Genomic DNA, 23,048 nt, shown 5'->3' with positions numbered 1-23,048 from the left:
AAAACAAAGCAGAAAATGCTGGAAGCATTCAGCACATCACACAGCGTTAGTGGCCAGAGAAACAGTCTCTTGATTTTTGATAAGAATCTTTTATAGCCATCCTGAAAGGCAGGTCCGCCAAAGTAAATCTTGCTTAAACTCAACTATCTTTAACTGACTACAAGCATTTAATTTACAATTCAATCAGGATGTGATAGCCATTGGTGGGAGAACAAAGGGCAGAAACAAACAATAACTGAATCGTTAAAATGATTTAAGAATCAAAATATGAAACTCATTGGAAAGTGAGTTTTCGATGAGGCCAAATCAACAGACTATTTCATGATTAAGATGAAACATAAGGAAATGCAAATGCTGGAATCTTGAGCAAAACACAACGTGCTCAGTGGGTCAGGTAGCATGGCTGTTTCAGATTGGGACCTCTTTGCAGATTGGTTGTAGCAGCAGTTTAAAAAAAAAAAGCTGGTAAAGAGAGCTGAGGATGGAACAAAGTCTGGCAAGGATTAGGTGAACATAGGTAAGGGATGGTTGATTGGCAGCTGGGTGGGTGGAATAGTAAAAGGTTATATATGAAAAGGAAATACAATAGTTTCAGTTAAAGAGAGGTGGAGTGAAATATAAAGCCAGAGAGAGGGATATAGGTGGAAGGGGGAGAAGAGGGGCACGAAGTGGGAGAAATTGGTGTGCACTAGGGGGAGAGAGCATAGGAAAGAGAAAGGGGGTGGGGGTGAGTATTACTAAAAAATTGACAATTTTGTCTTCATACCATTAGGTTGTAAGCTACCCAAACGGAACATGATGTGCATTCTTCCAGTTAGCATATGGTCTAATCTTGGCAATGGAGGAGGTCCAGGACAGAAAGGTCAGTGTGGGAATGGGAAGTCGAGTTAAAATAGTTAGTAACCGGGAGATGCAGTATGTTTTGGTGGACTGAGCTCATGTTGCCTGCTGGATCTCCTGGATGAAGTCTGTGAATGGTCTCGCCAATGCAAAGGAGGCCATATAGGGACTGATGAATGCAGTAGATGAGATTTTAAAAGGTGCATATGAATGTCTATCTTTTTTGTGAATGGGCTCTTGAGGTCCCTGAATGGAGGTGAGGAAGGACGTGTAGGAATAGGTGTTACATCTCCTTGGTTACAAAGAAAGGTACCCGGGGATGGGATGGTTGGGGGGGGGGGGGGGGGGGGGGGGGGGAGGAATGAGCGAGCCAAGAAGTTGGAGAGGAAGTGGTCTCTGTGGAAAGGAATGGGGATGGGAAGATGTGACTGGTGGTGAGATCACATTGAAGGAGGCGGAAATGGTGGATAATGATATGATGGATGCGGAGGCTAGTTGGGTGAAAGGGGAAGATCAGGGTCACTCCATCCTTGTTCTGTCTCGGGGGAGAGGGAGCAGGTTCAGAAATGTGGGACACAGTAGAGACACAGATGAGGGATCCGTCCACGACAGCAGGGAAGAACCCGTGTTTAATGATGAAAGAGGACATCTTAGATGTGCTAGAGTGGAAAGCCTAATATTGGGAGCAGCTAAAATGAAAGGAAGGATTTGTGATCTTGAAAGAGGTGGAGTGGGAGGAAGTGTAGTCAAGGTAACTGTGGAAGTCAGTGGGTTTGTAATGGACATCATTCATTAGCCTATCAACTGTGATGGAAACATAGAGATTGAGAAAGCTGAGGGAGGTGTCAGAGATACTCCAAGTGAATTTGAGAGCAGGGTGGAAGTTCGTAGTAAAGTTGATAAAATCACCAAGTTCTGTACAGGTGCAGGAGGCAGCCCTGATGCAGTCGTCAATGTAGTGGAGGAAGAGTTGGAGAATGGTGCGGGTGTACGTTTGGACCAAGGACTGTTCGACGTAAGCAACAAAAATGCTGGCATAGCTCAAGCACATGCCTATGGCTAGACCTTTGACTGGAAGAAAGTGAGAGTGGTCAAAAGAAAGTTGTTAATGGTGAGGACAAGTTCTGCCAGGCTGAGGAGTGTATTGGCTGAGGGGAATTGATTGGGCCTCAGTTCAAGGAAGAACCAGAGGCCCCTGAGTTCTTGCTGGTGGGGAATGGAAGTGTAAAAGAACTGGATGTCCATGGTAAAGATGTGTGATGGGGGCCTAAAAATTAAAATTTATTGAAGTGTTGAAGAGCATGTGAGGTGTCTCGGCTGTAGGTCGAAAGGGACAGGACAAGGAGGACAAGACAGAATCGAAGTATTTGGAGATGAGTTCTGTGGAGCTAAAACAGGGATAAACAATGGGTCTGCCAGGGTAGTCCTGTTTGTGGGTTTTGGGAAGGAGTTGTGAAATTACAAAGGTGGAAGCTGCAGAGGGCAGATTGTCAGAGGCGATGAGATTACTCATGATCTGGGATATGGTAGCCCGGTGTCTGAGGGGTTATTGTCAAGGGATAGGTATGAAGAGGTATCTAAAAGCTGACGCCTGGGCTTAGCACTGCAGAAGATCAGCCTGTCAGACTACGACGGCACATCCCTTGTCAGCAGGGTTGATAACAATATTGGGTTTGTTACTGAGTGAGCAGATGGTTGTGCTTTGGGGGGGGAGGGAGATTAGAGTGGGTAAGGGGAGTGGAGGGGTCGACACTTGATGTCTACAGCTGATGTTTATCACGATTGACATGGATTAAATATTGTAAGGCCCATTTTTAAACATGCATTATATTTAAAATTCAAAACTATACATGAATAAATCAATGAATATCAGAGCTGTGAATTTATTATTTTGACAAACAACGTTTAAGTAAGTTTTCTTCTTCAATTCGTTAACTTCACAATTTATAACGTGATTAAAACCCACCTTGCTCATGTGCCAGGATTATCCAGGAGAGTATGAGCATAGAATCAATTTCTGATAATACCGCTTTACTCCTCTGCCAGACTGTTGCAATATCAACGAAGCGGTTTAAACACACCTGATTGTTGTTAATATTCTCAAGTCGTACCCAAATGCCTTTAAGAAAGGAACTCTCCCTGTCTTCCCCCCCCCCCCCCTATCCAGTCTATACATTCAAACATAATGGGCTCTTAATTGCCTGCGCAAGTTGTCTTAGTTGTATCAAATAACAATCCATTCTTGTGGCTCAAAAAGGTTTCCCATTAACACATTTTCAGGCCGTATCCTTGCGCCTAATTTGGAATTTAGCCTGAGAAATAGAAAGTGTGTCAAAATATTTTCTTTTTAAAGTTATGAATGATGCAATTTGACGGCTGAACTCATGTTCCAGAACAAACCATATCATTTTTAAGGGATGGATTATTCCCAAGAAATTAACAGTGTCAGACCCGAACGCATTTTGAAACCATCCTACAAGGGTAGATTGAATGGTGGCCCGTCTTGTGTAAAATGTTTCCAAAGACGAGATGCCCTCGGGTTGCCTGAACTCTCTCTTGAGACAGTCGGTCCTCCCAGCCACCCCTCCCTGTGACGAGGGTTAGTGGAGACGGGCAGCAGGGGACGGCGCCGAGCTCCGAGGGTTACATTGTAACGGTGTTTGTTTTCTTTCAGTAAGTAGATACTCCGACACAGTGGGCAACATGAAATGGATGTTTAAAGAAGACCATTCACTAGGTGAGTTGTATCGGTGGCCGCCCATACATACTTGTGTCGATGCGAATGAATTTCTTCTGCGTTTGACGTGCTCGGGGCCTTACACTGACCTGCGCAGTTTGCATCTTGTTTTGTTTTTCCACGGTGTGTATAAATTGTTGCGTTTGATGCAAGGGATTCCAGGAATCGTCCTCCCGATATTTGTGTGTTACACATTTCACGTTAAAAGATGTGCTCTGGTGCGGTAAATTTCTATATTTAGATTTTTGGATGCTGTTGTTTACGTTCATCTCCGCATTAGCTTGCCCGGCCCTTTTCTTAATTTCAACAACCCCTCTGACTTATTTCATCATAACATAAGTGGCATGTAACCAGAGATTGCACTTAGACCTCTACATATAAACTAGCATTTGTATTGCGACCTTCGACCAGTTAAGAATGTTGCAAAAGGGTAAAAATACCCCATTATCTTTTTGAAACATTCTTACTGGACGAAGGTCGCTATATAAAGGCGAGTCTTTATGTACAACAGTCCTGTAGTTGAACCCAGTATAAGGTTCACTAACCACAAAATAAAACAGTCTCATTCTGGCCTTTAATTGGGGATAAATGTTGACAAGGACAAGGTGAAAATTCCATAAGGTTGTCTCTTGGGATTGAGAATAACTTGCTTGTGCTTGTTTTGGGGGTTCTCATGAGACTGAAAAGTACTATACTGAATTCACATAAAGCTCTAAATGGAACAGGTATTCTTTGGGACAAGGAGAGTTAAGCATGTTACTACATTTCTTTGGCTGTTTGCACTGTGCTCCTATTGTGGTGATTCCAGGCCCTCGGTGACCTGCTATATTACTTCCTGCATTTGGAGTGATCAAAGGCCAGGGATTTTCGTGAGTTGCTGAGGATGTCACACTTTTTCAAGGAGATTTTGAAATCATCCTTGAAGCATCCTCGCTATCTTCTGGAAGCCTCTTGCCCACATGGAGTTTGCAGTAGAGTTCTAGTTTCAGGAATCTGATGTTTTGCTTACAAAATTTCAGCTAATGGAGCCAGTTGATCATAGCCAAGAATGCTGATGGAGATGTTGTTCTGGGAGAGGATGCTTTGTCTATTCTGCTAATGCATCTGAAGAACCTTGCAGTAAACACCCTTTCTCTCTCATAATGTTGTGCCTTTCAATCAATACTGGCTTACAGTCAATTAGGGCATGAATTCAACTTAACTCTCCAATTCCGATCCACTACAAAGACTGTGGCTGATGTAATGAGTAAAATTACATTAGGAGCAGTCTTGGTAGATGTTAGGAGTTGGAACGTTAAATTGCTGATAATTCATATTACTATTTTGCAGCTTCCATCTCTATTCTTCTCTTCCACTGCTGCTGAAACTTGTGCATGTCTTCACCACCACAAGAACCAATTACTCTAGTACAACGTTTCTCAACCTTTTTACCCTTGTGGAACCCTTGAAATAATTTTCATGTCTCAGGGAACCCCGACATAAAAATTATTGTATATTTTTATTAACCTCTTTCTTTCTCTTTCATAAACTCAAAGTTCATAAGGCAAACAACACACGTAAACTTTTCATAAACTAACAAAAACATACATAAACACAAATTTACATAAACTAAGAAAAAATAAACATAACATACTTAAATTTTAAAAATTCATATAACATCCCTAAATGATAGGCACAAATTACTAAATAACGTGGGTGAATGAGGAACTGTACCTGCACGCCAGGAAGCACAACCAGGACTGATGTAGACCGTGCATGCATCTGTACTCGAGTGAGTCACTTGATAATACATGAATCCATCACGTACAGCTCCTGTCCATCGACCACTAAAGGCCGTTTCACACTGGCACCGTATAGACGTCGCTAAATATATTCCCTATGATTATTATACTTTTAAATGATATAACCGGTTGAAGTAACCGGTTGAAGACTTTATTATAATACCCAAGAATTTTCCAAGAATATGCCGTACTTGAATAATAAAATTCTGAATATGAAATTAAACACACAAATGACTCAAAAATGCATTTACATATGATTAGCCTATTTATCACTATTTCTCTCGGAACCCCTAGCGAGCTCTCGCGGAACCCTAGCGTTCCGGGGAACCTTGGTTGAGAAACGCTGCTCTAGTAGTTCCCTAGCTAGCAAACACATTGTCCTATTCTGGCCCCCTGCTGAAGTTGTGCACTAATGTTTTTGTCGTTTTTTCTGCTAATTCCCCATTCCCTAACATTTTGAAAATGTCTGCTTTCTGTGGTGCTTTTTGCCTTGACTGCAGTCTACAGGTAATAAATTTGTATGTGTGTCAATAATAAAGCTATTTAAAAACTCAAAAAGCTCAGCAGGGCAGGCGGCATTTGATGCTGACCCACTTCCCACACTTCTCTGCTCCAGAGAGAGTATCTCTTGTCCTGACTTTCCATACACCAGATGCACATTCAATGGACCAACATATTTACTGCCACCTTTAATATAATGCTTTTATCTGGAACAATTTCCCTTATTCCGCGCAGCAATGTGTCAATTCTGTTCCATCTGTAGCTCTCTGGTTTGTTCTTTCATCTCTATCAATGCCCACTCTTGTTGCAGCACTCTTGTCCCAGTGCTACCGCTGGAGATCAACTGCTTTACTTTCCCTTTGCCTGCAGAGCCAAATACTCCTTCAAGGCGAAACAGTGATTCACATGTACTAAACAATAGAATGTAAAAACTGGGAGAAAGAGTAGGTCATCAGGCCCATTATCAATCTCATGGCTCGACCTCAATGGAATTTTCTCACGTTATCCCTTTATTCCTATGGCCTGGTGGATTACCCCAAGTACTCCAGTTTCCACCCTTACCCTAAAGATACATAGTGCTCGAGTAACTCAGCAGGTCAGGTAGCATGTCTGGATAACATGGGTAGGAGAAGTTTTGCCACCTTTGTTTAGACTGATTGTGTTGTGTGGGGGTGGGGAAGGCAGAAAAGGAAGCTGGAATAGAGGAGGGGGCTGGACAAAGTCTGACTTTGTGGATGTAGGTGAGGGGGGAGGGGTTGATAAAAGGCAGAGATGAAAATTAGGGAGGTGTGAGGCAAAAGGGTTGAAGAGATGAGAAGTGTGATAGTACAGGAAGGAATGTAGTAGAAAGGGAGGGGAGAACTAGGTGCAGGTGCAAATGGGGATAGGGAAGAGACCAGGGGGTAGTGGAGAAAATGTTTACTTAATAGTGGAGAATTCGATGTTCATACCAATGTGTTGTAAGGTACCCAAGTGGAATACGAGTTCCTGTTCCTCCAGTTTACTTGTGGCCTCACTCCAGCAGTTTAGGAGGTCCAGGATAGAAAGGTTATTATTGCAATGGGAGGAGGAGTTAATAATGGTTAGCAACCATGAGAACCAGTAGGCCTTGTAGGAATGAGCACACTGTTTGGCAAAACGATCGTCGAGTCTATGCTTAGTCTTGACAACGTACAGGATACCACATTGGGAACATCAGATGCATTAGATAAGGTTAGACGAGGTACCTGTGAACCTCTGTCTCACCTAGAATGACTGCTGAAGTCCCTGGATGGGGGTGCGGGGCAAGGTATAGGGTCAGGTAGACACAGTGGGTCAGAAGAAGGGTCTCGACCCGAAACGTCACCCATTCCTTTTCTCCAGAGATGCTGCCTGACCCGCTGAGTTACTCCAGCATTTTGTGTCGACCTTCAATTTAAACCAGCATCTGCAGTTTTTTTTCCCTACACGCATAGGGTCAGATGTTGCATCTCCTACGATTGCAGGGGAAATTATCTGGAGAAGGGTTGGTTTGACTGGGAAGGGATGAGTGAACCAAGGTGTTGCAGAGGTAGTGGTCTCTGCGGAAGACAGAAAGGCACGGGGAGGTGAAGATGTAACTGGTGATGAGAACATGTTGGAGGTGACAGAAATGTTGGAGTATGATTTGTTGGATGTGGAAAGGCAAGGACCAGGGGAACTCTATTCTTGTTCCGTCTGGGGGAAGAGAAGTGAGAACTGAACTATAGGACACAGAAGAGACGTGGGTGAGGGATCCATCAATGACAGGGGAGACACTACGTTTACTGAAGCACGAGGACATATCAGTTGTCCTAAAATGGAAAGCCTCATCTTGGGAACAGATACGGTGGAGACGGAGAAGTTGTGAGTAGGGGAAAGTGTCTTTGAGTCTTTTTTTGTAAACCAACATCTTCAGTTCCTCGTTTCTATATATCTTAAAGACTGGTAAATATCAGTTCCAAAACTATTCTCCCAGTGCCGATGGGTGGCAAGAAAATCAGAGGGGAGTTGATGGGCACATGAAAGTGTATAATTTATAGGGAAATTTGTGGTGAATGTGACTGACTAGAATGCTGGAAGAGCTAGCATTGAACCAATAGCCATTGCCGTAATGAAAAATAAGAACATTTTCCCTGCTACTGATGTTATTCCGACTTGTGTGGTAATCCCCAGTCTTTCCCCAGCGCGCTCTCTCTAGTCACTGCAGACTCTCCTTTAAGCTTTCCGTCTTTAGTGCTTGTTTTGAAGACTAAGCCCCATTTCCTCTGTCTCACAGTCTTGCTAGACCCTTGGTTTTCTAGCCGGTTTCTTGTGCTTTTCAGTAAAACAGGTGCAACATATTTGATCTAATGTTTTTGCTATTTCCTTGTACCCTATAAGAAGTTCTTGCATTTTTTCTTTAGGGAACCGACATATGATGTGCATAGTTTTTTCCCCCTTTAGATTCCTACATAAACTCGATTGTTATGGTTTGTCCTCCAACTTGCTGTACTGCGTGCAGTGCTCAGAGTGTATTCACGTCTACGTTGGCGAAATATGATGTAGATTGGGTGATTTCTTTGCAAAGCAGCTCCACTCAATCTACAAGGTGACATTGTGCTTCCAGTTACTTGTCACTTTCATTCTCGAGACCTCTCTCGCTCTGATCTTTCTCTTTAGCTGTTTACACTGTTCCAAAGAAGCACAGCATGAGTATTTCATCTTCTGACCACACACATTGCAGCCTTCAGGCCTCAACCAAGAATTCAATTCAGATAAACAGCCTTCCCAGTTTGCCAATGCCCAATTCTGATGAATAGTCCTTAAACTTTTTTTTCCTCGTAAATGCTGCCTGACCTCGGGATAAACCTGGCGAGGTTGTTAACTTATTGAATGAACTGATGGAAAGGTACAACATGGAAGCAGGTCCTTTAGTGGTTCTGTTGAGTCTTTCAAGCCCACTTTATTTTTTGATTTCTAGCAACTGCAGTGTTTTGTATCTCATGGTTGTGATATTGTGTTTTACTCTCTCTCCTGTTCTCATTGATTTTTCATCTTTTCATCATTTGTCTTTTCATCTCTGGCCTTTGTCTAACCATCTGCCAATCTAAAACCTCCCTATCTGTATCAGACTTTGTCCTGCTCCCACCTCTATTCCAACTTTCTCGCCCCCCCCCCACTACAGTCAGCCTGAAGAAGGGTCCTATCCATGTCACCTATCCAGGTTCTCCAGAGATGCTGCCTGACCAGCACATTTACTCCAGCACTGTGTCTTTTTTTCCTCATTGATTTTTGTTCATTTACATTTCTTTCTGACAGATCATCCACAATTAGCATGCTTGCTACCATGCCTCAGATAGCACCGTTTGGAGTAAAGTCAATGAATTTCTCTCGGTCTTCACCCAATTACTTTGACTTCTCTCTGATCTCTCGACTCCTCCGCTGTAATTCAGAACATACTTTCTAACTTTTTCCCAGTTCTGAAAAAAAGACAAACCTTAAACTTTAGTTGAAGGTAGACACAAAATGCTGGAGTAACTCAGCGGGACAAGCAGCATCTCTGGAGAGAAGGAATGGGTGACGTTTAGGGTCGAGACCCTTCTTCACTGAAGAAGTCTGAAGAAGGGTCTCGACCCGAAACGTCACCCATTCCTTCTCTCCAGAGATGCTGATTGTCCCGTTGAGTTATTCCAGCATTTTGTGTCTATCTTTGATTTCCTACACATTTAAACTTTTGTTTCTTTCTCCACAGATGGTGCTGGAGCTGCTGAATATTTACAGCATTTTCATTTTTTACTAAAAATATCATCCATTGCTTTATCACTGTTGTAATGAATTACATGTGACAGTACTCAGACAACATTTAATACGTAATCACCTGTGGCTTTTAATTTTGATATAGTTATTTACAAGTTAACTTTGTTTCAAGAACATGTTGCAGTTATTGGAGCAGAGAAAAGAAAATCTTAATACGTAACCAGTTCATTGTCAACATATCCTGATAATGTAATGGTGCATGATGCAACAAATTACATTATCTAGTGCACAGCCACGCAGTTTTATCAGAAGTCAGTTGTGTATGTTTGCTTGACCTTGCTCCATTTTCTGTCTTGATGTTTTAGAAAGCAGTGATCCATTCAAGCTTACAATTAGAGATTACCTTTTTAATCCTTTGTCAAACTTTGATTATTCTACATGCTTGTAATGTCAAGATCAAAAGAGAAATGTTACTCTCAGAATATCTTAATTTAAATTTGCCTCTCGCATTGAGTGTGAATCAGATGATGGGTTTAGGAGATAGGTGTGAATAAATCAATGTACATAATCTATTCTTATTATCTCTGTAGATTGGGGATTTCTCATTGACCTGCGCTAATAATGAATTGCATTTTCACAGGGAACAAAAATGAGCGTGAAAAATGAATGAGGACCAAGATTAAATATTTTAAAACCTGATTCAGTGCAGTGTATATTATCCTAAAAAATGACTGGACTTCAACCATATTTTTATGTAGTTGAGGCTGAGCACAATATCCTAGAAATGCTAACTTAACTCTTTTCCACTTATTCACCTTGGTAATGAGTGTGCATGCAGTAGACAAAAGCAAAATACAGCAGATAGAAACATAGAAAATAGGTGCAGGAGTAGGCCATTCGGCCCTTCGATATGATCATGGCTGATCATCCAGCTCAGTAACCTGTACCTGCCTTCTCTCCATACCCCCTGATCCCTTTAGCCACAAGGGCCACATCTAACTCCCTCTTAAATATAGCCAATGAACTGGCCTCAACTACCTTCTGTGGCAGAGAATTCCACAGACTCACCACTCTCTGTGTGAAGAAATGTTTTCTCATCTCGGTCCTAAAAGACTTCCCCCTTATCCTTAAGCTGTGACCCCTGGTTCTGGACTTCCCCAACATCGGGAACAATCTTCCCGCATCTAGCCTCTCCAACCCCTTAAGAATTTTATATGTTTCAATAAGATCCCCCCTCAGTCTTCTAAATTCCAGCGAATATAAGCCTAGTCTATCCAGTCTTCATATGAAAGTCCTGCCATCCCAGGGATCAATCTGGTGAACCTTCTCTGTACTCCCTCTAAGGCTAGAATGTCTTTCCTCAGATTAGGAGACCAAAACTGTACACAATACTCCAGGTGCGGTCTCACCAAGGCCCTGTACAACTGCAGCAGAACCTCCCTGCTCCTATACTCAAATCCTCTTGCTATGAATGCTAACATACCATTCGCTTTCTTCACTGCCTGCTGCACTTGCACGCTTGCTTTCAATGGCTGGTGCACCATGACACCCAGGTCACGTTGCATCTCCCCTTTTCCTAATTGGCCACCATTCAGGTAATACTCTGCTTTCCTGTTCTTGCCGCCAAAGTGGATAACCTCACATTTATCCACATTATATTGCATCTGCCATGCATTTGCTCACTCTCCTAATCTATCCAAGTCACTCTGCAGCCTCCTAGCATCCTCCTCGCAGCTAACACTGCCACCCAGCTTCGTGTCATCCGCAAACCTAGAGATGTTGCATTCAATTCCCTCGTCCAAATCATTAATATATATTGTAAATAACTGGGGTCCCAGCACTGAGCCTTGCGGTACCCCACTAGTCACTGCCTGCCATTCCGAAAAGGACCCGTTTATTCCTACTCTTTGCTTCCTGTCCGCCAACCAATTCTCTATCCACCTCAACACTGAACCCCCAATACCGTGTGCTTTAAGATTGTACCCCAATCTCCTATGTGGGACCTTGTCGAAGGCCTTCTGAAAGTCCAGATATAACATCCTCGATGCTGAAAATCAGAAATATAAACAGCAAATACTGCAAGCACTTGGGTTGGTCAATGTTTCTGGAGAGAGAGAAAAGCAGTTAATGTTTCAGGTCAATAATCTTTCATCAAACTAGAAAATAATCTATATAAAGTAAATTATTCAGTATGCCTTGCATTAAGTGCTTCCACAAATTGAAAATAGAGGTCTGCAAACCCTCCACTAAACCAAATAGAAAGCAACTGAGGATTGTGGCAGCAGTACTGTGACATCTGGTCATGTATTTGAAACATATGTCAAGACTCTTTGGCGTCATTTCAATTCATGCTATCAATAATGGCATCATCCTTCGGTTGTACGTTCATGTAATATGACTTGTAAAGAGTCTGCCTTTTCTGTTACTCTGGATTATACTTGGCTTAAGTACTTTTTTGAAGATCTGATCAGTTTGCAGGATCAAGAAGGAAAATTAATGTATTTCTCTCTATGGCTTTTCCATACATATAGCTGCAATGTCCTCCAGCCCTGCAGCTGTCCCTTGTTCACTAAGTGCCCTTGCAATTGCATATCTCCTCATTTATTCCGCTCTTACTTTTAATTTACTGGCTCCTAAGGTGTAGAATACTCTCTGCCTGTGTACCTCTTTTAAAACACACCTTAAGTTTGGCTCTTTGTTTAAGGCACAAAAATACCATGGGAGGAATGCATTACTGCTGCATTTGAGATTTCGTATTGGTTCAAGGCAGTCACTGAATCCAAGTTGTTAGAAATCTGATATCAAGTAATATGAAATCCTTTAAAATTGAGACTCATTAGCAGCAATCTAGCAATGGGTTTGAATACCATTGGTATCAAGCTATTGCACAACTGCAACATTTGTATGGTGTTCTGATTGCTAATTTTCAACTTGATAACAAACCTTGCCTCAGTCCAGCAAAAAACCTATACTAGATGATGGACGTCATATATTCCAAATTCTCTGTTAACACTAATGGAATTTTATATGATACTGGTGGCTGTTTGACTTCTATAATATGACATGAATTCAGTGTCAAAATTAATGAAGCAAAATATGCTTTCCATAAATGAAAAAACCCGATATATGCTGTAAAAGTCTGAAATAATCAAATCCAGGATCTTCCATTTGAACTGAGAAAGAGAGAAAGCGATTTTAGTTTTCAGTAGTGGAATAGGTGGGGTAAAAGGTGGGGTAATGGGAGAATAGGTGAAGAAAAGGAGACCAAATGTGTAAGTGTGGAAGTAGGAGCACAGTTAGAGTAACACGATGATTCTTTGATAGATACAACAAGCTGGGGTAACTCAATGGGTCAGACAGCATCTCGGGGGAAAAGGTCTGAAGGAGGGTCTTGACCCGAAACGTCCCCTGTTCCTTTTCTCCAGAGATGCCGTCTGATTCGCTAAGTTACTCCAGCTTTTTGTATTTATCTTTGGTTTAAACCGGCATCTGCAGTTCCTTGCTACACATAATGGATCTCTGCCTGTGCAACGTGTTGTCAATAACAAGTATGTGGAAGATGTACAGATAGAAAAAGAAAAACTAAACAAAGATGTTTTGGAGGCGGAACTGGCCAGTTCTGATACAAACCCAAACGAAAGAACAAGTTAATTGAAGTTGAAGAATTCACCATTGAGACCTGAAGGATGCAATGTATCCAGATAGAAGATAAGATGATGTTCCTCCTTGTAATAATGGAGGAGGCCACAGGCAACAAGGACAGAGCGGGAGCAGCAGAATTAAATAAAATGGCAGGTCACCAGAAACAAGGGACCATTCCTGTAACTGAAAGCAGATGCTCCGCAAAGATATTAGCCAATATATGGCGCAAAATGGATAGATGATGTTCTAGGTCGGGATATTTCCCTGCCTCAAACCTCATCTGTCCATTTCCCTGCCCAAATGCTGAGTTCCACCATCATTTTTTTCCCCTTAAGATTCTGGCATCTGCAGTGCCTCCAATTACCCAATCCATGTTTGATTTTTCTAATACAGAGGAGGACACATTGTGAACACCAAATGTAGTACACGAGATTTAAAGATGTACAAGTGACCATTTGAGTCCCTGCATGGTGGAAATGGAAGAGGTGAAAGAACAAGTGTGACAACTCTTGCAGCTGCACGGGGAAGTGCTATAAGACGGGGAATGGTCGATAAGGATGGAAGAGCAGAAAAGATTGGGGAATGGAGCAATCTTTTTGAAATAATGAGAATGGGAGGGGAATATGTGAAGAATCCTGTTAGAGCTGATGCAGAGCTAGAATGATCCATTAATTATGGAGGTTGTTCGGTGCAAAGACCAGGGACAGTGCTGATGCAGGGCCTCAACCTGAAGTGTCAACCATCCCCTTTCCTCCAGTTTCCTTAACTGTCTTCCAGCAATTTATTTTTCTCCTGATTTCATTGACTGATGGCTCTTGTATCGACAATGATGAGGGTAGTCTGGTCTTGGTCTGTCCAGGAGAGAGGCGGCAAAGAAGAAAGTTGCGGAAAATAATTGAGATATGGTCAAGGCATCTGTCCACTGTCTTAGAGGGGAAGCAATGATTCATGATGACATTTCAGAGGTATCTCCGCAGAATGTCTCATCATTGGTGTAAGGGTAATGGATTCAGTGGAACTGAGTAAATGCAACTGAGTCTTTGCAGGAGTCAGAATGAGGGTAGTATAATTAAGATAGTTTAGTTTAGAGATACAGCGCAAAAACAGGCTCTTCGGCCCACCAGGTCCACACCGACCAGCGATCCCCGCACATTAACACATTCCTACACCCACTTGGGACAACTTACACTTATACCAAGCCAATTAACCTGTAAACCTGTACGTCTTTGGAGTGTGGGAGGAAACCGAAGATCTCGGAGAAAACCCACGCAGGTCACGGGGAGAACGTACATACTCCGTACAGACAGCACCCGTAGTTGGGATCGAACCCGGGTCTCCGGCGCTGCATTCGCTGTAAGGCAGCAACTCCACCGTGCCGCCCGTTAACGGAATCTGTGGATCTACAGACCACAGTCAGTGAGGAGAGGTGTCCCCAATAATTCTTAGCACTAGTGCAACACATGGATGCATTCCCAACCCCTTATTATATTCCTTATACACTTTCTGTTCTTACTCCATTTAGATGCAGATAACACCACTTTGAAGTGGGTGTGATCCTGAACAATTATGAGAGTACAGGAAGGTGATGGAGAACTTAGTAAAATGATGTCAAGACACCAACCTCAAGATGAGGTTCAGCAGATAAGAGCTAGTTATTGACTTCAGGAAACAAAGTGGTTTTGACACCCCAGTCAGCATCAATGGTGCTGAAATGAAGATGGTCAAGAGCTTCAAGTTCCTCACTGAAAATATCACCAAAGATTTGTCCTGGATCCACCACATTGAAGCTGTGGCTAAGAAAACACACTAATGCTTTTACACCTCAGAAGAGTGAGTAAGTTAGGCATCACAAAATGATGGAGTAACTCGGCAGGTCAGGCAGCATCTAGGAGAGAGGGAATGGGTGACGTTTCGGGTCGAGACCCTTCTTCAGACTGAGTATGTTAGGCATGTCTCCAATCACTCTTATCAACCTTTACAGGTGTTCTGCGGGAAACATCCTATCAGGAGGCATCGCAGCTTGGAGTAGCAACAAGACCACAAGAAAATGCTGAGTGTTTTGGTTATAGCCCATTCCATTATACAAACTAACCTCCACCCCACTAATCGACCCTATCTATACCATGCTACCATGGGGAAGGTGCCAATGTCAGGCCTTTTTTCATTCCTGTCGTTCTCTCTTCTTTCCTCTTCCATCGGGCAGTACCAATTGGGGGTCAGGAATGGTCAATGTTTCAGGTTGAGATCCATGGAGTTCCTCCAACAACTTGTTTTTGCTCCAGATTCCAACATCTGTGGACTTTTGGATAAATCCATTGGATTTATCAAACTTGATTTTCCTTATGTAAGTTGGTGACAATGCGTGGGAAATTGACAGGTTGCTAAGTGGTATTTTTTGTCAAAAACTATTGCTGGTCCATAAAATTTAATTTTAACTTTTGGAAAAATATGGGTTGATTTAACAAAGTTGTTTTGAACATTTCCTGTTATCTCCTGTTCTCTGAATTACAGGTCTTTCCAAGTCTTTGATTTAAATCCAGTTGATATTTTATGTTTATATTTATTCAAGTCGATTGTATGCACAAGTAGGGTGTGCCCATGACCGATACTCTGGGTGACTGCATGAGTATTCTTCAGTCTTGTTGTTCAAAGAGCTTTGCTGATTTATGGCAGGCTCATACAGGTTTCAGATCCTCTGAAGTATGCACTGTTAGTTCAATGGATTAAAGCACGTCTCTGCTCAAAAGCCAAGTAAACTTTGTAAGTAGTAGTCAACAATGTGAATGCTTCTTCAATGTTGAAAGCAAAACCCAAAGCACCGTTTTGTCATGCTGACTTGCTCTGCCAGTTTACTTTGCAACCTCTTTCCAGAAAGAAAATAAATGCTATTTTTCTCATATATTTTAAATTCACACCTTACAAAGATGAATGATGTATGAACTATGATTAACATCTTCGAACAAGTTGACCGAATGTTGCGGTCAGGTTATGATCAGAACAATAGGTGCACGTGATAGCTCAGCTAACTCACTGAGGTAGAGGCGTTTACTCTTTCATTCACTCAAAACACTGGTAGAATTCTCTGCTACAAATATCTATATAATTTATTGGGTTTGAACATCAGTACACTTAATCCTAATTGATTTGGGAATTTAGAGAAGCAAAATTATCAATAATCATTTATCTCGTAAAATATATATTTTTGACCAAAAGTCAATCTTTTCAATTACAAGTCTTAAACAACTGTTTTTCCACTTCTCCACCCGAGCCCTGATTATTTAGGGTAGGAATGTGATTGCATCCCTGGATTGTGGAAAGATACATGGTCTGTTTTTCCTAACCCTACTTATGATCATTGCCGTAAGGTCACATGGATATTGAATAGGGATGTGACCAGCCTGACAAATAGAACAATGCTTTTAGAGGAAAAAGTGGAATAATCTGTGAGCAGAACTATATGATTAGATAAATGCATATATGAATTTTCTTTCCATTAATAGTGATTTTTTTTCTTTACAGAACACAGATGTGTTGAATCTGCCAAAATTAGAACTAAATATCCAGATAGAGTACCAGTAAGTATCATTCAAGTAAAATTAAATAAAGATGAGAATTCCTTTTGCAATTTTCACAAAGAAAAAATGGAACTTGATTAAATTTACTTTTTCCTGGGTTTGTGTTTGGATGTAATTTTTTATAGTGGGTATAATTTACAGCGAGTCTTAAAAAGAAAATGTATTTGAAATAGTAAACTTTAAAAGTGATTTTTTGATAACAGGGGAATAACGTTGGTAAGGTGGGCTGAATGACCAGCTCCTGAAAACTTCTGAGAATTTGAAACAAATTCAAATAGTTATCGAATTACTGCTTCAAGATGATATTTGATTTGAACTTGGATTAAATATCACCTTTTGCATTAAAAGTGGACTGATGGCAACAGAAAGATATTGATCAACTGGTAAATTGGGCAAAACCTGATAAATGTGAAGTAAAGCATTTTGCGATGTCAGATAAAGACAGGACATACACAATGAATGACAAGGCCCTGTAAAGGTGTAAGGGACAAGTCTAAAGATCCCTGAAGTGGCAACAAGGTAGATAAGGTGATAAAGAAGGCACATTGAATGCTATCGTTCATTAGGTAGTACATCGAATATATGAGCAGGGAAGTTGTGAAACATCATTTTAAAATATTGGTGAGGCCACATCTGGAAGTCTAGGTGCAGTTTTGATCTCCAAGGTAAAGAAAGGACGTAATTACACAGGAGATTCACTAGGATGTTGCCTGGGCTGGAGTGATTGGACAGGCTGGGCTTTCCCAGGAGTGGAGAAGGCTAAAGGGGCTTCTGATAAAGTTGTACAAAATTATAAGGGGCTAGAAGGGTAGACAGAAGTAAGTCCTTTCACATAGCAGAGGTGTCCATGAACGGAGCACACAGGTTTTAAGTAGAAGTAAGAGGTTTAGAGGGCATATAAGGAATAATTTGTTCATCCAGAAGGTGGTTGGAAACAGAGATTCTCACTATGTTTAAGAAGTATTTAGATGAGCACTCGAATTGCCAATAAGCACGGAGGCTATGTACCGAGTGCTGGTAAATGGATGATACACAATAATGAGTACTTGATGGTCAGCATGGCCAAAGGGCCACTGAGAAGATACCACACATTGATAGTGCAGGAAGGAACTGCAGATTCTGGTTTAAACCGAAGATAGACACAAAAACCTAGAGTAACTCAGCGGGATAGACGGCATCTCTGGAGAGAGGAATGGGTGACGTTTCAGGTCGAGACTCTTCTTCAGACTGGTTCGACCAGTCTAAAGAAAGGTCTTGACCCGTATGTAGGTATGTAGGTTAATTGGCTGGGTAATGTAAAAATTGTCCCTAGTGGGTGTAGGATAGTGTTAATGTGTGGGGATCGCTGGGCGGCACGGACTTGGAGGGCCGAAAAGGCCTGTTTCCGGCTGTATATATATGATATGATATGATATGAAACGTCACCCATTCCTTCTCTCCAGAGATGCTGCCTGTCCCGCTGAGTTACTCCAGCTTTTTGTGTCTATCCACACATTGATAATCCAGATCTAACCCGTTTCAGTCATCTTTGACCCATTGCTGGTGAATATTTAATGTCACAGTTGTTTCTGTGCTGTATGATCTCTTCAGTTTAAATTGAAAATGGTAAATAAAGAACAGGGAGTTGGGTCTTCAAAAAGCAGAATATTATAGTGTGTAAACCTGGATCCAGGCTGAGGTTCTCTCAGATGTGGATAAATTTAGCCACTCAAGGGCAAGATAAATTGTTGCACCTGAGAAAAACGATACTGGTGTTATTCCCAGGTCTGGGTCTCTGGACAGTAGATTGAAGCTAATGACTGTTCTGTCTACCTATACATTTGGTAATATTGTTTAATTTAAGTTGCTCTCAGTTAATAAGTAGGGGAATTTCCTAGAAGCACATACAAAAGAACCATTATAGTTAGCACTTGTTGCAGGAAGTATGAATATGTATACACATGGTTATAGTTTATTTTTATTTTAATAAGCAGTTTGTTTATAGCTATAAGAATCTTATTAAGTAAACCCACAGTCAACTGCTTTGATACTTTAGAACTTGCATAATCTCTATAGAAACTTAGAAACATAGAAAATAGGTGCAGGAGGAGGCCATTTGGCCCTTCGAGCCAGCACCACCATTCATTGTGATCATGGCTGATCATCCACAATTAGTAACCTGTGCCTGCCTTCTCCCCCCTTGATTCCATCAGCCCCTAGAGCTAGTTCTTATAATTTGAATAGTTTGCATGTAAGTCTGAAGAAGGGTCTCGACCTGAAACGTCACCCATTCCGTCTCTCCAGAGATGGTGCTGTCCTGCTGAATTACTCCAGCGTTTTGTGTCTAAGTTTATTTTGAAATTGGAAAGAGGACGGTGAACATTGAGTTCTCAAAATTGGACAATTGTTCTGAAAACCAAGTTGTATGACAGAGTACCAATAAAAATGAATGCAAATGATGTACACATTTAGCACATTAAACATTATCCACATTGGGGAGAAAGACAAGGTTAACGTTTCAAACTGTGTATTTGAGTATTTGTTTCAGCAGTATCGACAGAGCTTTTCAGTAAGATCAGGAAACCTGAAATATCAGGCAAGATAAATCTTTAGTGATGTTGCACTGAATTTGCACTTTAATGCGCAATTGGTGAAAATATACTTGGCTTTCTTCCCATGCTTACTTTGAAGTACATGTGTTCAGAGCTTCACAGTATATTACCTGTCAAGGCATGAGGCAATCAGCTCAGATTTGTGGTATCCTCCATTTCCTGAATCCTACACATGGCATCACTCCTTGGAATTATTGGTCCGAGGTTCAGTAAGAACTCGAACCCCATTTCCAGGACCTATCCTTCGTTCCTTCTGTTTTCTTCCAGTGAAAATATCCTCCACAATGATGGGTCGGGTCCAACGCATTTCAGTCACCTTCATCCCATTGCAACTGAATATTGTTTGTCACAGCATCACTTGCTACTTACCACCTAACCACAATGAGGCATCTTAGTTATTAGTACTGAGCCAGTTGCATACAAAGAAGCATGAAACTGATTGTTCCTGACAGGATCTCAATTCTCCACGTTGGTCTCATGACCAAGCCTTAACTTTGCCTTAACCTGGGTCTCTGGTTATCTTCTTCTACCATAGTAACAGTTAGCTCTTGTGTCTGCTGCTAGGATCCTGGATGCCACTGGAAATATCTTAGAGTGGGCCCATTATTTATTTTCCTACCACACCAAGCAGGTTATTTCCCTATGTATCACTGTTGACACATTGGATCTTGGTAAAGTCAACTTTCCCATTTATAGTTGTTACTTAGGGAAGCTGACAAAATAATATTTGATTCCAGCCTCTATGTTTATTTCATAAACATCAATTATGTAGATTCAGTCCTTCGTCGATTAACTCTTTTATCAATCTCTGTTTATATTGTCTAAACTTTCTGAGGCGTCACAGACCACACCTTGGTGTGTGGTTGCCTCCATGTGTCAGTAACAAATGAATGCACTGTCTATTCTGTGATTGTTGTTTTAACCTTCTAACTACCAGTGACTGAAGGAATATGTCAATGTGTGTGAGTTGGTATAAATTGGAATTGTTTTGTGGTTCCATTAGGTGATAGTGGAGAAAGTATCTGGCTCACAAATAGTGGATATAGACAAGAGAAAGTACCTGGTGCCGTCTGATATTACGGTGGCACAGTTCATGTGGATCATTAGGAAGCGGATCCAGCTGCCATCTGAGAAAGCCATCTTCCTTTTTGTAGATAAGACAGTCCCTCAGTCCAGGTAAGTGATGTAATTACTTTCAAATGCTTGACTCGTAGTCAATTGTGAGAAATTTGCATATTCAAAAAAATCAATTTATCAGAGGGAATGTAATATGTTATCAATTCATGTTTACTCTAAAGTAGAAGTCAATAATGAACCTATTATTGATCTAGTGTGTAAATAGGTTTATAATTGAAGCTATAGTCAACACTGAAATGTGGACTTTTTGCATTGTTAGCAGAGTGAGCAGGCCACACAATGAACAATAGTAAAAAGAATGCAGAAGGAGGGTAATCATAATTCGTTAGAGATATACAAGCCCTTTCTGAATTTTACATGTACCATTATATATCCTCATTTGGTGATATTCTTCAATGCAGGTATACGTTTTCATGCATTTTAGACAGGTGCATGTTGGTATACACAGACTATTGTGCTTGGGTCATCTTGGGCAAGTTGGGCCGAAGGGTCTGTTTCCACGCTATGACTCAATGGCTGTTTATTTATAATCTCTTCAAGCACACTGTATTTTCCATATTAGGTTAAAGAACCTGCAGTACTAGATCACAACAGTAGTCATGGGTCTAAAATCTTGCACATGTCCTGAAATTGAAATCAACTCTTCCCTTCATTTCTGAGCTAGCATATGAGGAAAGGAAATAACTGCTCAATTGAGTTGGCTCACCAATGTCCTTGAGAAAACCCATCATCCCTGGTTGCTCTGCTTTCCACTTTTAGATCTCTTCAGTCTCTTGATACTTATTGATGCCATTTGTTATAATCATGCAATTTGAGTCCACCATTTTTGCATGATTTGGAAAGTAACACATTTTTTCAACAGGTAGCTAGCTGCATAGATTAGTTGATTAATTTTGGTATAATGTACGAGAATGAATCCAGAACCATTATGAATTACTGCAGTCTCTTCATTGAAAATAAAGTTCTGCTTTTCGCTGGCTCTGTTAAAATCAAAAGGAACCAGAGAATGAATATGTCATTATAATAAATATTATATTTCCTCCCACATCCCAAAGACGTACGGTTTGTAGGTTAATTGGCCTGTGCAAAAAATTGTCCCTAACGTTTAGGGAGTGGATGAGAAAGTGGTGTGAACAGCTGATCAATGGTCGATGTGGACTCAGTGGGCTGAAGGTACAGTTTTCATGCTGTTTCTCGAAACTAAAAATAAACCAAGAAAATTTGATTCTTAACGAAGCCTAACTCCAATCCAAATCTGTTTATTTCCAACTCTGTAAAATTGTTATTCTTCAACTCTACCTACCTGTATCCCTTTGCTACTGAAACCCTGCTCTCCCATTACAGCCAACTACAACTGCAGCTTTCTCTTTTTGGACTCCCAGGCCCCACCTCCCACAAATTGCAGCCACATATATTTTTTATCCCGCATTAAATTTTCCCTTGCCAATGTTTAGAGGCATAACTTAGGAGGCATCTCTATACATCCCTTGCAAACAAAAAGCTCACAATCTGCAACGAAAGCTATGCTCAGGATGGAACAACTAATTTCTTTCTTTCTTTGAAGCACGTTTTTTGCCTCTCAAACTTCTTGATGTTTCTTTAAATACAAAGGCATTAGACAAGTATATGTTAATCCTTAGCTCATTGTTCAACCTTGGACAGTGAGTGTAATAATAGAGCAATGTTTAATGTTTGTTTCTCCCAATAGTTTGACCATGGGCCAACTGTACGAGAAGGAAAAAGATGAAGACGGATTTTTGTATGTGGCTTATAGTGGAGAGAACACGTTTGGCTTCTAAACATCTGCTTCAGCTCACCCACCAATTATGCTCACCCAATGGAAAGCGTACTTTTATTGTAGATACATTATCTTTTTGGACAATGTGTGTGTGGAACATTAACTATTATGAATACATTTAATACTTACATATTCAGTTAAATTATATGAAATTAGTTTTCTTTGCAGTTAAATATTGTGATGTGCCTGCTGTTTGAGATTTTTAATTAGTTGAGATCTGTGTTTAAGTTGTGTAAATATGGAATAAGGTGGCTGGAACAACCTAACCAATAATAAACACATCGGAATTTACAAATGTCTATGTTTTTAATTTATTTATAGCCTTAAGTATTGCAAATTATACAAAAATTATACCAAAACTCAGCAGCCCAGGGTGCATTAATAGAAAGGCAAACAGGTACCGACCCTTTATTACATTTCCATAAATTTAAGATTAACATTGTTAAGTAATGTCTCAGGATCTTAATAGGACACAGAACAGCTGAAAACCAGATTTCTTTGTGATATGTGGTCCATCAAAAGAATTGAATTGTATTTCATCAGCACCTTGTGTTATGTTTATAACTTGTTCTCTGCAATTGGCATCCTGCTGTTCCTCTTGTATTTCTTTCAGTGTCCCTGAGGAATGCAGAGAAGGGCTGTCTAGAAACAGCACCAGGAATACCGAGAAAGTAGAGTAGCTGCAACCCTGGATTCATGTAGCAGTACCAT

The 23,048-nt window shown here is 41.0% G+C and overlaps 1 protein-coding gene across 1 annotated transcript; it reads left to right on the top strand.

Moving 5' to 3' along the window:
* Positions 1-3,404: 3,404 nt before the first annotated feature.
* On the top strand, positions 3,405-22,626 carry gabarapl2 (GABA(A) receptor-associated protein like 2). The gene is made up of 4 exons (XM_078400797.1): positions 3,405-3,577; positions 16,756-16,811; positions 20,406-20,578; positions 22,248-22,626. The coding sequence occupies exons 1-4, from the start codon at positions 3,544-3,546 to the stop codon at positions 22,336-22,338; spliced, it is 354 nt and encodes a 117-aa protein (XP_078256923.1). The 5' UTR covers positions 3,405-3,543; the 3' UTR covers positions 22,339-22,626.
* The last annotated feature ends 422 nt before the right edge of the window (positions 22,627-23,048 follow it).

This window comes from Rhinoraja longicauda, chromosome 6 (assembly GCF_053455715.1).
Source record: "Rhinoraja longicauda isolate Sanriku21f chromosome 6, sRhiLon1.1, whole genome shotgun sequence".
Taxonomy (NCBI): Eukaryota; Metazoa; Chordata; class Chondrichthyes; order Rajiformes; family Arhynchobatidae; genus Rhinoraja; species Rhinoraja longicauda.
The sequence above is the reverse complement of the archived record's forward strand: the minus strand, read 5'-3'. Positions and strand labels throughout refer to the sequence as shown.

Coding starts and splice junctions, on each gene's coding strand:
- gabarapl2 (XM_078400797.1), top strand. CDS start 3,544: ATGAAATGGATGTTTAAAGAAGACCATTCACTAG. Junction 3,578..16,755: donor TAAAGAAGACCATTCACTAG/GTGAGTTGTATC, acceptor TTTTCTTTACAG/AACACAGATGTGTTGAATCT. Junction 16,812..20,405: donor AATATCCAGATAGAGTACCA/GTAAGTATCATT, acceptor TGGTTCCATTAG/GTGATAGTGGAGAAAGTATC.